Source organism: Heterocephalus glaber, unplaced genomic scaffold (assembly GCF_053883595.1).
Source record: "Heterocephalus glaber isolate CG9 unplaced genomic scaffold, H.glaber_assembly_v1.0 deba00000347, whole genome shotgun sequence".
NCBI classification, from domain to species: domain Eukaryota; kingdom Metazoa; phylum Chordata; class Mammalia; order Rodentia; family Bathyergidae; genus Heterocephalus; species Heterocephalus glaber.
The window spans coordinates 60759065-60775280 of NW_028258143.1; the positions used below are offsets into that span (position 1 = coordinate 60759065).

The following is a 16216-nucleotide window of genomic DNA, read 5'->3' on the forward strand; positions in this document are numbered from 1 at the left end:
GTCCGTTGTGCCAGATGCTTGGAGGTACAGTGCTCGTTTTAAATCGACACTGTACGCCTTCTTCCCGAAGGACTCCCAGTATGTCCAAAGCAGCAGTCCTCCATCGATTCGGAAATCCTGGTGTCCAGCCAGGTCTTATGCAAGCTTTCCTTTTCCCAGAGAATTTAGAGCACTTGGAGGCTTTTTCTTACCACTGTGCCTCATTTGTGGGCAGTGACGCCCACCAGTGAGATAGTAAAAATCTGGAATCCCATAGACAAAAGCTTCCATTGCTTTCTCCTCTGAGAATTCTCTATCACTCAGCAAATCCACCTTATACCCTATCCAAGGTCCACCTCTTTACAATGAGGGCTGTTGAGAGAGGACTTTGACATTGCACAAAGATGTATTCACACATTTCTCTAGAGCACCAGGAGCCTATTTCAAAGGAAAGAGAGGGCTGGGGATTTAGCTCAGTGGTTTTGCCGCCTGCTGTGCAAGCGCAAGGACCCGAGTTTGATCCCCGGTACCAAAAAAATCAAAGAGAAGAGTAGAAACTCCAGGTATTCATGGAATATATTTTTTAAATATAACTATTGTTATTACTCTGATTAAATATCTCACAGGATAGACCTTATGGATTCCTTGCATCCTGATATTTCAAAGAATGAGAAGTCAGGTTAAGGAGGGCGGGCATGTGCCAAAGTGAATAAAAGCCACAAGGCTAGGAATTTTTCAATGGAGATTTTATTTGAATATTATGATAAACATATATGTACATATTTACATGGTTTATTTCTTATTTATCCTTAAACAGAAAATGGTTTCTTAGAAGAGTAAATACTTCTGGGATAACTTTCTTTTCAAAATCATCCCTAAACATATGTTATAAATTTCTTATTCGCTTCCTACCCAAACCAGTTTCATTTTTACTCTTAGGAAGAGAAACAAATAAACTGCGAAGTAACAGACAACTCTGGCACAGTTAAACTCCACTGCACCCTTGGTTACATATATGTAGATTATCTCTCCAGGGTAAGTGCTTAACATTCATGGTTTTTGTTTACTAACAGGAGTATGTTTTTTCCTTTTTCCTCCCTACCTTTATGCTGCATATAAACATGCATGATTTTTTACTGAGAGTGGGAAGTTAAATGATACAGTAAAGGCAAAATGAACTGAGGCTGAAATGTTGGAGCTTTGTGCTTATATTCTTGGCAGTGTTCACTGTTGAGAAAGGAGGTGCACATGCTTATGTCGAGATAGGCGAGTGAATATGTCAATCAGCATTCTGTCCCCCCACGCACCCCTGTCCAGCACCCCCCCCAAGCCACCCCAGGTGGCCCTGTCTGCCAGGAATGTTACCTCTGTTACACAAAAAAGGTGTTTTTGGCAAGAGTCCTCGCTCAGATTGTTAAAGCATTTCTAATTTTGTCCGTCTGGACCTGCCTGTCTTTACATTCAGAGGAGGCTTTGTCTCTGAACGGCACTCGTGGAAAAGCTCACACTTTGGAATTGCATTTTACTGCCAAGGAAGGGATAGCTTATGCCTCTAGAATAGTTTCAAGTGTATATTCCATTGAAAATAAACTACAAAGAAAAACTACAATTCAGATTACAAAAAATGTGTCTCAGATTAATTTTTTTAAAGCAGGCCTTTTCTGTTTTCCAGACAGATGTCAGCTTTCTGCTGGATGTGAGCTCACTCCGTAGAGCAGAAGAGGACCTCAACATCATGGTGCTTGCCTCCTGGTATAGTTCATTGTGGAAAACAAATACTAGAAGAACTGCACCCCTGTATTTTGAGGGGGTTCTTTGAGGAACCATGGAACTGTGTTGCATTAATGTCTCCAGAAGAAACCTTTTCTTACCTGGTGTATTTAAAAACCAAAACCCATCTATCTAACATTACAAGTAAACAACAACTTAAATGACAGCAAATTTCTCTCCACTCTGCCCTAAAATATTCCTACTACCACACCTTTTATCCCTACTCCTCCAGAAGTATTCATTAAACCAAGCTCTGAGAATTTTTAGGTATATATACATAGAATGAAATTACTTTCCCTAAAGATGATTTTGTGCTTAATAGATGCTAACAGGGTACACTCTGTTTCTGTAGTGCAAATGAAGGAGAAATGGACAAGCTACAGGACAACAAAGTGATAGTAGCAATACCTCTGAGATACGAGGTTATGCTAGCAGTTCATGGGTAAGTAGATTTGGAGGCTTCTAAAATTTAGAGTTGATTTTCAGTTCCTTTGCTGCTGCTTCTGTTAACAAGAATCATATTTAAATATTAAAAAATTAGAAGGATGTTCCATCTCTTAGCAGTTAGCTCAGTGCTACAATTCCGTACTTAGCTGTTCATTATTTTAATCCACTCTCTAATCATCACTGATACCACATCTAACTCATGCCCAGCTGGTGGAGATTGCTTACTGGAAGAGCCCCAGGAAGCTCTAATAGGGTACAGTGAGCCTTTACTTGTTCACTGTAGTCTAGGGGTGCCTGGTGTTACTTAGTGTGCAGTTTGCACCATGACATCCCTGGTGAATGTGAAGTGCAAAGAACTATGAGCTTGGCCAAAGTGCCCCTCCTCAGAACCCACAGCTACCTGTGTGGCAAGTGAACGGAGACATGAGAGAGCTGGCCACACAGTGTCCCTGCCATTCTGTAAATCGCTGGAATCGTGGAGTTCTGTAATCACAGCCCTCATGCCAGCCTTCATTGCGTCTCCATGATTTTAGTAATTGCTGAGTGGATTTTCTTCTGATTTAAGATGTACGGAGAAAGAGTGAAAGGATTTAAGTCTCATGATTTTACTGGCAATTATTCAGCCTACTAGTCTTTGTTTAAAACTGTAGTTTTTAAAGCATTATAAGACAAATGAGCTTTTCTTGTTGCCCTAAATATAAGCAATCATTATAAGTACTCATAAGGATGGCATACAATTGTAGTACATAAACATAAAATGTCTGTATCTAAAATGGATTGAATTGTCAAGGTTGAGATCAAACAGACTAAAGAGGCCATTCACAGGAAAGACATCAGTGGATAAGCAAATAAAAGGTGACTGCATGTTTCGTGGCTTGAGTATTTATATCATCTCTCATTCTTTGACTTTCCTAGGATGAGTACTCTGTTTCTCCAATCTCATTACTTTGGGCAAGGAATGTCCTACAACTATTAAACTACAAAAGACTATATACACCTTTGATTATTTCTGATTTCTTTGCTGTTTAATGGGTCCCTGCAATAAGACATAACCTAATATTAGCTGCCAAAAATGAACAGTTTGTGGAATAGGACTTCCCTAATGCATTTCCAGTGTTCACTGTTGACTATACATGTGTCAAATCAGGTGACAAAGAGTGCCAATCTTCTTTCCAACAAAAAATTGATGGTACCTGTCAGTGTTTGACTTGTCCCTCAGACTTGGGATTCATTATAAATAGCAAGAACTGGGAGTAAAAAAATAACTGAAAAATAGTTTAGATTTAGGTATAAGAGCCCTAAGGGAAAGCTAAGGATATAGCTCATAGCTGCAAAATATGAATGAATCATTTAAGTGCTGAAATGGTCAGCAGAATGAAGCAGGCAGGCTTGGGAAGGTTAAAAAAAAATTGGTAAGAATAAAACATTGTCACTCAATTCAAAGCACATGGCCTCTTAACTTTCCTACATGGTCAAATAAAGCAGGAAAAGAACCCACAAGTATCCTGTGTACCCCTTAGATATGCTGTAAGGAGTATACAGAGAAAGATTGTAATACTCTTTCAGAGAGGACAGGTTCATTTGAATTTTTTTATATCAGGTTTGTGAATCCAGCTTCATTCGTGTATGGATCAAGTGAGGACAATGAACCCGAAACATGCATGACTGAGAAAATGAATTTCACTTTCCATGTAAGAAAAGTTGATTGTGCCTGTCCTGTGGGAACTGGAAGCATGTTACTGATGCATCACTCCCATCCCTCGGAAGTCCCCTGGCCCCAGAGACCATGGCATGCTGCAGGGGCTGCTGTGCTGGGACTCGGGCCCTTTCCTCTCAGGCTATGGCTTTCCTCCCGTTTGTCTTTATTTTTAAAATTTTTATTAGAACATGTTTGCATGAGAGTGATTACATTCATCATAGGGAATTGGTACATAGACATAACGCATCTTAATTCTTTTTACTTCCCTTTCTCCTCCCTTCCCTACTTCCTCCATCTGTTGGTCCCCTTCCCATTTGGAAAAGAGCTGTCAAGCCCACATGGCCTTATAGGACAGTTAACACACTAACGGAGGTCATGCCTGCAGCAGGCAGTTATGGAGTGAGCTGACCCCTGGGAGATGCGTGCATGGGAGGACAGCCCCAGGGGAGACATCAGTGGGTCTCTTCTTGGTTCAAGCTTTACGACAGCCCTAACGTTACCAAGTACAGGAAGCTCATACCTTCCCTCTCTCCACAGCCTTATGGCCTGTGACACGCACTTTATCAGTTAGTGAATAATCTTTTACAAAAGTAAAGCATGCCATCGTGATCTGGAAATATTAATATATTGCTATAAAATTATAAAAATGCTACTGTCAAACTGAAAATTCTGGTTGTGTCGTAGATGAGTAAATGAGACAATGTCGCCAAATGTTTTTGAATCGCAAGCACTGTTCGGCCATTTTTATATAACAATCCATAGGCTGTGAGTCTTGCAGCAAGTACAGTATATTCTATTTTCCAAGATGATGCTTTTCAAAATGAGTTATTAGAATCACTTGTGACACCTATACAAAATGCAGATTTCTGGGCCTGCCTCGGATCTGTTGAAAAGAATGACATTGAAATCTCATCAGTTCTATGTCTCAAGTTTTTGTTATGCTCATGTCTGATAATGCTGAAACAGTTTAGTCCGCTTGGAAGTCCCACGAAATGCTTGTTAGAACCCAGTGGAAGATTGGGCTTTGATAAATTAAAACGCAGTAAGCTGGACTCTAGAAAGCCTATTTATTAACTTACCACTGTTAAATGCTTTCTAATTAATGTGTGATAGAGTGACATAGGCTGGACAGATGTGCGGCTGTTGGAGGTCTGACTGGCATGAGGTGAACAGGGATGAAGTGCAATGGCAGTGTAGACCCATCACTGCCTGGCACTGAGAAGACCTTTTTGGTAACCTTGAGCAGTGCTGGGTACCCACTGTTGGCCTTTCCTTCTGCAAGTGCTCTGTGCTGTGAGTTAGCACCCATCCCAACTAGAGGGACAGTCTCTCCATCTGTTTCCCATGATCCAAAAGATGACTGAAGGTCTGTGAGTCACCCTTTTTTCACCCAGGCATTGTTGCAAACTTTTCTGACTTACTGAATTGGTTTTATAATTAAGCTCTCAGTAGGCAACATTTTAGCCCAGCCTCCTCTCTCAGGGATCTGTAACCCCCAAATTTAGCAACAGGCATGAAATATCCTTTTATGCATTTTTATTAAGAATCTGTTGGTCTTTGTGGAAACCCAATAACATACTTCACCCATTTTCTAAATACATACCCTGAAGAAAAGCACATTTTAAAATACATTTTTATTCACTTACAGCTGATTATCCTCTCAGCATGGAGTGATTTTGTGAAAATATAATAGGATTTAGAAACATAGTACCAAGGATTCTTGTCACTTTTTAAACTTGCATCATTGGACCGTCATGAACACCTCTGAGTGTTTTCCACAGTTGCCAACTGACAAATGTTCACCCACCTCCTGGGATATGAGACCAAGTGACCATGCTTTTAAAGTGCATAATGTAGCATGCAAATGTGTGTTTTATGTCTCTTTCTGAAGCCAGGACTTGTGGCTGAAATAAAATGCTAAAATGAGAAGTCTAAAAACAATGGATTTTCTGACTGTAGATACCCTCTCTCCCATTGCTATGTCACTGCCAGCAACAAACTCCCACCGCTGGATATGTTGCCTAGGTCACCCAGAACCTCACTGATCTCTGTATTTATATTATGAAGAGCATTTTAAAATTGTTTAATATTTTTTCCTTATCAGGTTATCAACATGGGCATTAGCATGGCTCCAAATGTTAGTGTGGAAATCATGATACCAAATTCTTTTCTTCCCCGAACTGATAAACTCTTCAACATTTTGGATGTCCAGGTAAAAATGAGTTGTTTCTATCTGATGTATCTTTGGTGAGTCTTAAATACTAAAACGCAATCTGATTCCTTATTCTAAGGAGTATTGCTAAGTGATTTCTGTGCACTTATTTCAGTATCATTCAAAACTATGAATTCACAATGCATTAATATTTGAATATTATGCCTTGCTTTAGAAGTGTAGAGTAACAGTGGAACCTCTTCATTTGACATACAAATAATAAAACTATCTGTATTAAGACATATTTTGTGATATGGATTTTCTTTGTGAAATAATTTAGTTGGTGGAATTCTCCATAAAGCTCAAAGCTGCTGTTGAAAGATCAAGAATAGGGCATTTTAGGGCCAGGGATTTAGCTCAGTGGTTATGCCGTTTGCCCCGCAAGCGCAAGGAACCAAGTTCGAATCCCCAGGACAAAAAAATAAAATAAAATAGGGCATTTTAAAGAAATATTCAAACAACTTATGAATTCAATTTTCTCTTGTTGATCCATCAGAATTCTTTTTACCTCTAGGTATTAAGAAAGTATTCACCAAATAAAATATACTTAAGTAGGTTTGAGAGATACATTTTTAAAATCTTACTTGAATTCCAGATTTAGATAGGACATGCAATTATTTTGTTTTGCACATAAAGCCAATGAAATGTTTAATTTCAGGCTAATGCTCAAATGTCATTCTCCTCATCTCTCATTCTGTAAGGTTAAAGCCATTCTGTCAGCGTAGCTCCTGTGTCCAACCCTTGACAATTTTGCTGGGGTTTTGTTCATGTTTTGCCACAGAGATTTAATCTCTCCTAAATAATTGTCAAGATTTTCACAATTTCCTAACAACTTGGTACATTTTAGAAAACATAATTAGAACTTTTTATACCATGCTGTGTTTGTCCTTCCCAAGGTTGAAAGGTAACCTTTTTCTTGATTTCTGCTTTTATAGACGACTACTGGACAATGCAAGTTTGAAAATTATCCAAGAGAATGCGCAACAGAGCAGCAGAGGTATGCTGTGGAGACTTTGAAAGGCATCCTCACATTCTTGTCAAAAACCGATAGGAGGGTATTGGTAAGTTTCAGTTTATCACATATTGTAGTTTTTGCTAACAAAGGCATGAAACACTGGGCTCGAGCTGCCAGCTGAGTGGTGTGAGAGAACCCAAGATTAGGCAAAATCCTTGCATGTAAGGGATAAGCACGATTGGAGGAGTGGGAAAGACCCAGCATTAATTATAGATTACAGTTTCATTATTTAACACATGCCCATGTTTGCCAGACAGATTCTGTCCCAGTTCCCTTCAGAACACTGTCACCTGGACAGTCTCATTTATTCATTCTCTTCATCTAAGTGAGTTTGGGAATGGAAACTAGGGAAGCAATCATCACCATCAAATTATCCAGCTTTTACAGCAAGCGTAGAACATGTATCCTAGCAAGACTGTTTTGTCCCAAAAAGCTGAGTTAATAAGAATGGCAAGAACACATGCTCCCCTTTGAATGCTGTTTGTTATAATTTACAAAACAAATACGTGTGTTTTATTTAAAGCAAGATAATTTTTAAATAACTAAGGAAAGCAGATGTTTAATGGCATGTTTACAGAAAGACGTTACTAAATGCCATAGAAGATTTAATTTTTATAAAGAAATTTTTAGAAATGTAAATGTTGGAAATTTTAATGTAGTACTTTTATACTCTTTTCAAGTATTGCATGAAAGCAGACCCGTACTGCTTAAGTTTCTTATGCAATTTTGGGAAAATGGAAAGTGGAAAAGAAGCCAGTGTTCATATTCAGTTAGAAGGCCGGCCATCCATTCTGGAAATGGTAAGTCTGAAACACATTGACAACTTCATAGATACATTCATAAAAAAATCGAAGTTCAGACTTACTTAGGTTGCATGGCATGGCATGACGGTATTTGATAAATTAAGGTCTAAATAAAATTTAAAATTGATTTCTATTTATCACTTTAGCTCTCTAAAGACTATGGTATAATGAAGAATTTTAGATTGGGAAGCATGCCCAACTGTTTCTGAACTTTAAATCAAAGAAGTTGGCTATCTTAACATTTTGTATAAGCTTAAAAATTCTTTTCACACTGCTTCCAATTATCCTTTGAAACCTTTTAAAAATAGAGCTATATAGAAAGATTAAGGCTTTCATAAAATCCAACTAAACCATAAAATACATCAACAATAGCAAAACAGTGACAAAAATATAAAAGTAATGAAATTTAAAGGGTTGAATTTAAAAATAAATACTTATTGAACTAATTTTTATGAAGCATATTTGAGATAAACTATTTTATCTGAAGTCCTGTTTTACAGTTTCCTCATCTGCTCAATATGGGTAATATCAGAGTGGTGTTAAAGATTAATTCATGGCAGCTGTTGAGTGGATTTTTTTCTTTTTGCAGCAGTGCTGGAGATTGAACCCAGAGCTTTCACACTGAGCTACATCCCCAGCCATTTACGTATTTTTAAATTTTGAGTCAAAGTCTCATTGAGTTGCCCAAAAGAGAGAGGTTTTAGTTTCAACTGTGCTGAAAATTCTTGGGACCTCAAGAAAGACATTTAACGTTTCGCAAGTTGCCATCTAACATTCCCCGGGGTTCTCAACAGGGAACACTGCTGGTGTTTGGGGGCAGATAATCCTTTGCTGTCAGGGGCTGTCCTGTGCCTTGTATGCTATTTAGCAACATTATCAGCTGCTACACACTAGAAACTGGTTGTACTACAGCCCACATCCTGACAAAGACCTCCAGATACTGCTCTAAATTTAGACAAAGATTATAATTTATTTCCGGCTCTAAAATGTCAAATAATCTTTACACAGTAGTTTTTAACTCTTAAGGCTCACACACGTAAGAATCTGACCAAGTCTCATCCTAGCATACACACACAAGAAAACACTGTACCTCTGTAAACCTTACACACAGATCCCCAAGTTCCTTGCTATAGGTGGTGAAGTTCTGAGTTCATCCACTGATCCACATTCTATTACAATTTGTACCAGATTTTTAAAAAAAGAAACTTAAGGGAGGAAATGTTTATCAGGTGAAAAACCTCTTGTTTGGGGATAAAAATGTAACATCCCGAAGGAAATTACATTGTTACTAGTAACTTATCTTATTATAGTCCAACAAATAATATTTAAATCAAGTTACCTGCAACATAGTTAAGCTCGATGCCATATAAACTTATACTAAGACCACACCTTTGTGAACCATGGTAAACATTGCATTTCAGTCAATAGAGGAAGACAAACTGCAGAAACATCTAGAAAGTACATAAAAGTCGTAAGGAGTCATTTCTATTAATATGTCTTCATGAAATAAACTGTGACGAAGGCAATAATCTTTTGTTTCTTCAAACAGGATGACACATCGGCACTCAAGTTTGAAATAAGAGCAACAGCTTTTCCAGAGCCACATCCCAGAGTTATCGAACTAAACAAGGATGAGAATGCAGCACATGTAAGATGAGCTTTGTCACTAGTCCACTAAAACCATAAGGAAGCCTACTATGCAAGTGTTTATAATTGCTTCCTTTTGCGTACCTGAATCAGAAAATTAATGTGTAACCAGACTATAAAGGACCTTGATAACTTCACTAAGGTGCCATTTTCTACACTGGCAGGAGGGAAAGATGGGTTTTTAGGGAGGTGAATTTGGTAGCAGTGAGAATGGGAGGAAGGGAAGGGTCATGGAGAAAGCTCTGGCCACTCACTGAGTTCCACAGTTACCATTGTGTCCTATGGTTGTGTTAAACCAGCAAGAGAATGGGGTGGGTATTTCTAATTTTATGGGGGTTTGGGAAGGGTTTGAAACGGAATGGAAGTTTCTAAACTGTTTATTTTGCTTAATTTTTCATGCAGGTTCTACTGGAAGGATTACATCATCAAAAACCCAAACGTCATTTCACCATAGTGATTATTTCAAGTAGCTTGCTACTTGGATTTGTTGTGCTTTTTTTGATTTCATGTGTTATGTGGAAGGTAAGCCTTTAATAATTACCAAATGTAGTGTTGCAGTTCAATCTACTGAAAATACCGTTATTTTCTCAGAGCCAATTTGTGGTTACAGGTTATTAAAGTATGTTAACTATATTTCTAAGTGAATATCTAGTACTGATTGGTATTGAAGTTAGAAGAAATATGCAAAGTCTTTCTAGAAAAAGTTTATTTTCAACAAATAATCAAGCTATACCACTAGCTTTGAAAGATGATCTTTTAAAAAACCATTTAGAAAACACTGCATAGTATGTTGAATGCCAATTTTGGGAGGAGAAGGTGTATCAACAACAAAATGCTGCATTAGCCCAGTACATCCCGAACTAATTTTTACTGACTACATTGAGTAAAGCCCTCATAATTTTTATTTCATGAGACATTAAGAAATATTGGCATAGACTGTTTGGATAGTTAATGTGAATGTAGTATGTTTTTAGCTATACATTAGTTATTATATAATTCTATTTTTAGGCTGGCTTCTTTAAAAGACAATACAAATCTATCCTACAAGAAGAAAATAGAGATAGTTGGAGTTATGTCAACAGCAAAAGCAATGATAATGATGATTGAAGACTTCTTTCATATTGAGAGAACTGAAAACAGACTCAGGTTAGACTAAAAACACTGTTTACGGGAAAACAAATTTTTCTCAGACTTTTTGTGTATTTCTTTGTGTTACTGAGGTAAAAATTCAAGACATGACTGTTCTTCCAAAGAAAATAACTGCAAAGCTGTAATAATACGGCCAAAGATGCTCTTGCAAGTATTAAATGGGTAGAGGAACACTACAGCCTTCGACTTATCCAAGAACAGTAAACCCTGATAGATACCTTGAAATGAAAATATATCTGAATTAAATATTGGAGCTGGAAAATAAGCATTGATTCATTTCAAATACATCTTTGAGGCTTATTTGAAAAATGTTCTTGAAAATCATTTCGTGGAATTTTCAAAGGGCTGTTTCCATAAGACTTATTTGTAACACATTTCCTGTGGACTTTACTCCAGCAACTATTTCATTCAATAGACTATGAATATCATAGGCCCGATGTACAAATTTCATACTCATAATACACTGGTTTAATAGGAAGACTTCTAGATAAGTACAGAGCTATATGCTTTTTCTTTTTTTTTTATAGAATATATGTTACTACAGGTATAAATCTGATAGTCTCCTACAATACACATTTATCAAGAGTACCTAGGGGTCAATTAAAAATTCCCTGAAATGTTTTGCTTATAAAAAATTAAGTATTCTAATTTATATTCTAAAACAACAGAGTGTAAATATTGCACTTTTGCTACTATACACTGATGTCTTTAAGAAATAGGAAAACTAGACCTCAGTGATTTTAAAAAGCTGTGCGCAGAATGATTAGGGGCCAATATTTCAGACATTCTGGGTCCTGCATAAAATACCTTCCTAAATTAAGCAAATACATGTTTTACTCGGATCTATAAACACATGCTCCACACATTTTTCAGACAATTGAAATATACGCATTTTGACTATATACAGCTACTATAAAAGCGACATCAAAATTTCTGAGATATATTTTTAAGATTAATATTATAGAAGGGTTATATTTTAAAATGAAATAGCTTCTTGCTGGATTTTAAATATCTTTAAATGCATTTTCAAATACAATCATTTTGTAATATTTATTTCATGTAGATCTCTTTGTATGTGTAAGAAGACTGTGGCCAAATTTTGAACATCTGTTACAGGAAGTGATCAAATAGATAAATAAGAGAGCAGTCTCTATTGTTAGAGAAAATATTGCTTTACTTAAAGTCTCTGCTGCCAGCTGCCTACCTCTTCAGATATCCTGACTCGTGAAAGTTATCCATCCCTAAGCCTCTGGTCAGTGAGCAGTGGTAAGAGACTGAGGAATGTACAGAGATTTCTGAAGGCATCTGCATGCAAAGCCTCTTTAACTGAGAGTGTACATGGTAAACTTAGTTTTGCTTGTACCTATTTGAAATAACTCACATTTGTGCAAAGATATATTTTTATGCTTTTACTATAAAAATGTAGATTTTTTAGAATGTCTAGGCTCATTTGTCAAAAATCAAGCACAGATTTAGAGGACTGTTATCTCTGAAGAAACTAAAATTTGGTTGTTTACACTGAAAGCCAAGTGCTATCATTGCCTTTCTAGTACAAGAAAGACAGTTACCTGGTGAGCTAATAAGTTTTATCCAGTTAAGTATCTTACATATATAGTTCTAAAGAAAATTTGTTATAAACTCCACCTGTGTGATGAGTTTTAAACCCTATGTATTACAAAGATTTTTGTAAAAGTTCTGTTTTTGGTTATGTCACCGACTACTTGTATGATTTTGTAACTCCTGTGGACTAGTTACCTCATCAGTGTGGTCCTAAGAAATCTCTATGCTCTGTTTGTACCAGCCTATAGGAAATTTGACATCAGACTTGATGGGCTTAAATCCTAGAAAATAAAAGAACTCAAATGATTTTGCTTTGGAATTACTTTGGTTAAATAGAGATATATCCTGATAATAGCTAAGGGTATGAAATGTTTACTTTCACTTCCAATAAACACCTTCTAAAAACTAGAATTTAAAATGTTTACATTTCTAAATCCTGATTTTCAAAGCCCTGGCACCTACTTTTTAGTAGTACCAAAAATACCAACTTTAATTTCTTTCAAAAATGCATTTTCTATTAGAATATCTGTTTAAATCATGACCAAGTCCATCCATATTAAAATGCTAGTTTACATATTTCTTTTATAAACAACTGCAGGTTACTTTGGGATCATTCACTTCTTCTATGCTTCCACCATAAAAACTGATAAGTCCTGGGTGTAATCTGAAAAAAATAATATATATATAATTTATTATTTCATAAACCTCTCATTCTGTTATTTTTCACATACAGCAGTAAGGTACGTGGTGCCACATACAGGTACATAACCAACAAATTTATTCATGGCAGAGCTGCAAATGAGGGGGAGAAATAGCAACAGTAATTATTCCAAAGCCTCCTTAACTGACTTCCTTGACAAATGCTTTTCATTACCTCTATAGAAGGGTCAGTTGTTCCTGTAGAACACGAACACCTAGTGAGTGCCCTGCACACTTTTTCTTTGTCGTCATGCTTCTCACGAATGAATGACTTTGCATGTGCCTAAACCCGTTTCTACGGGTTTGTGCTTGTTAGTGTATAAAGTATGTTGAATGCCTTTTGAAGATTTGATAAAAGCAAACTGCTGAACATGAAGTGTGCTGATATTAGAAACTTGCGAGAGGAAACCAAGAAGACTAACACTCTTCTTTCTACTCATAGGGCTTCACAGTGACTTAATGGATCTTAATCCATTTTTTAAAATCCAAAATGGAAAATGTGGCCCCATATCTGTATAGTTTATGCAAAATGATAATTTGGAATGCCCGTGTTGAGACTCAGACTCAAAAAAAAATGACTTTGTTCTACATAAGAGTTGGTAAATGTAAAGTTATAATTTTCTACTCATTGAAAGTTGCATATATATGTCTTTTTATGCTTCTCCAATTAGCTGTTTTTCAATTTACCAACTACCTCCTTGGACTGAGAGAAGTGGGCTTTCACTGAATTGCTAGGGTTGTGTCTACTGGTCAACATGAAGCAGTGAATAATTAGGCTTACCTAACATGGACCTCTGATGCAACTTCCATTAAGTCACCATCCACATTCCAAGGGAAAGCAGTTTCCTGAGGTCCATCCTCCTCCTCTGGATTGTATCCAACTGTACTTCTTGGATGAACTTTTACTTCTTCAACATTGTAAGTCTCAATGAATGGAAAATTAAACTAAATAAAACAAAGGCAAATAATCATGATGCTTGCTTTATCTCTAACTGGGATTGTAAATCAAGGAGGTCATAGTGTCCCCTCTCACAAGTAGATGTCATCGTGCATGTTTGTGTTTTTGACAGCTTTGAAACTATAATCCGGAATCTTCACTTTTTTTGATGTCATCTCTTTCCTGAAGCTTTCCTGGCTCAATTAGTATCTTGGAGGAAAATTAGTTCATGTCAGTAATTGTACATAATGATATTGTACTATTTCCAATTAAAATACTGATCTGTTAACACTGAAGAATCCATAGATTCCTTAATAACTTGTCAATTAGTTCAGCTGATGTGAAGGAAACTCTAGCATACTTTCACATTTGGAATTTGGGGAGAACTAAGCTCTAAACTTATGAAGGTGAAATGTGAAGTATATTTTTTCTTAAAAGAGAAAGCCAATCAAATATGATTTTCATGAATGTTTCTCTGCCTCTTCCCCACTTTAAGAATAATTGCAAGGAAATTGTATTTGCTTACTGATCATTCAAAAATGCTGCAAGGTAAATTTAAGCTTGCAATTTTTCTTGTGTGACTAGGAAAATTATAAGGAAAAACTACTGTATAGCCTCTGAAATAATTAAGAAAAAAATCCCACTTCCACATATAAACAAAACCAGATTTTAAAAGTTGATAGAAAATACATAAATAGAAACCTAGTCCAGCAGATGTTAGTTTATACTGTCTAATAAACTGAGTTACACAGTGGATTATATGGTGGCCTCAGCTGTTTTCACTGAGGCTCAGTCTCAAGGTTCCTGGTGGCTCTCTCTCAAACTGTTTGACAGTCACCACACTAGACCTCCTGCTTCAGGTGTAAACCCTTAGGGACATGCCTCATATGTGCAGAAATTTCTGTGTAATCATTCATTTTAAGTGAATCAATAATTGGCTGTTACAGTTTAAATTATGTTCCTCCACAATAAAAAAAAAAAATAGTTCTAACCCCCGGCCCCTGTGAATGTCATTAAATTTGGAAGTGGGGTCTTCACAGATGTAATCAAGATGAGGTCAAAAGTACGTGGTCTTAACTCAGTATGACTGATAGAAGAGAGAAGGAATGGGATGCCAGACTCCGGGATTGCAGTGATGAAGCTGTAAGCCAAGCAGTGCCCAGAACTGATAGCCACCATCAGTGAGTCTCAAATCATCAGTTTTCATGCACCCAAAGCACAAAGTGAAGCTCCAGCCATCCATTCAAATTTATTAACTATGAAGTCACAGCCTTAAATGGGACTCAGGAAGCCAACAGCTTAGTATCATGTGTAAGGGTTTTGGAAGGAGTGGGTGGATAAGAGAAGCCAACAGTTACAGTGTGATGGAGAGGCGTGTCGTGATTAAGCAGTCAAGGAGTTCAATGAGGGAATCAAGGAGTTCAATGAGGGAAGCAAGAAGAAAGGACAGGACCATTAAGCTTAGGATGTTGGGAAAGCTTCCAATTTGAGAGTCTTAAAGAGCACAGAAAAGGAAAGAGAAGGAAAGGCACTCTGGAGAGGAACAAAACATTTACAAAGGAATGGGAACATCATGGTGTGGCAACCACAAAAATATTCGGTGTAACTGTCATGGGCTGAACCGTGTCACCCACCAAAGAATTTCTACATTGAAATTGTACCCCACCCTCATATCTCAGAACAAAACTACTCTTTAAAATCATTAAGTTAAACCTAGACCTGGACAGTGGGCCTCCACCCAATGTGATTGGTGTCCTTATAGAACACGAAACTTGGATGTTCAGAAAGACACCACTGAGGGAAGACTACATGACAGGAGGAGGAAGCCATATGCAAGCTGCAGAGTGGCCTCACAGGAAACTGGACCTGCTGACACCTTCTTGAATGGCTACCTCCAAACTATGAAAATATACTTGTTTTTTTTGTTTAAGGCACCTATTCTGTATGTTATGGCAGCAGTCCTAGGAAACTAATACAGTGACCAAAGCACAGGCACTCTGATGGGATGGATGGTTCAGGAGATAGGGCTGTGACATAACCAGGGGCCAGAACACAAAGGGCTTGAGTTACATGCTAAGGGCTTGAGATTACTCTGAGGACAATGAGAAAGGCACTGAAGAATGAAGAGAAATCAGAGGGGTTTCAGAAAATTCCCTCTAAAAGGAAATACAGAAGACTAGCAGGTGTCAGTCACGTTAAGACTGTGTATTTCCAGTATACACCATTATGTAGGACATCTTAGAATGTCTTTGTAAAAAATTATAGAGCAATAGCATGAACTTTAATTTTTTGAAGTAGC

At 37.2% G+C, this 16216-nt stretch overlaps 2 protein-coding genes across 12 annotated transcripts in view; one reads left to right on the forward strand and one right to left on the reverse strand.

The window, feature by feature from the left end:
* Nucleotides 1–13822, forward strand: part of Itga4 (integrin subunit alpha 4) — an 82419-nt gene extending 68597 nt beyond the window's left edge. For 2 of the 3 annotated variants that reach the window (XM_004868162.4, XM_087201123.1), the window contains 10 exons: nt 919–1014; nt 1652–1731; nt 2102–2191; nt 3797–3887; nt 6000–6107; nt 7043–7168; nt 7803–7922; nt 9475–9573; nt 9975–10094; nt 10581–12588. In XM_004868162.4, coding sequence (XP_004868219.4) covers nt 919–1014; nt 1652–1731; nt 2102–2191; nt 3797–3887; nt 6000–6107; nt 7043–7168; nt 7803–7922; nt 9475–9573; nt 9975–10094; nt 10581–10679 — 1029 coding nt within the window. In that variant the 3' untranslated portion in view covers nt 10680–12588. Of the gene's footprint in view, nt 1–918; nt 1015–1651; nt 1732–2101; nt 2192–3796; nt 3888–5999; nt 6108–7042; nt 7169–7802; nt 7923–9474; nt 9574–9974; nt 10095–10580; nt 12589–13651 lie in introns of those variants that run through there. The other variant, XM_087201120.1, reaches the window with a different exon arrangement.
* Cerkl (CERK like autophagy regulator) overlaps nt 709–16216 on the reverse strand; it is a 126534-nt gene continuing 111026 nt past the window's right edge. For 7 of the 9 annotated variants that reach the window (XM_087201155.1, XM_087201153.1, XM_087201129.1 and 4 more), the window contains 2 exons: nt 13762–13925; nt 709–12945 (listed from right to left, as the gene is read on the reverse strand). In XM_087201155.1, coding sequence (XP_087057281.1) covers nt 12864–12945; nt 13762–13925 — 246 coding nt within the window. In that variant the 3' untranslated portion in view covers nt 709–12863. Of the gene's footprint in view, nt 12946–13761; nt 13926–13955; nt 14128–16216 lie in introns of those variants that run through there. The other 2 variants (XM_087201144.1, XM_087201149.1) reach the window with 1 other exon arrangement.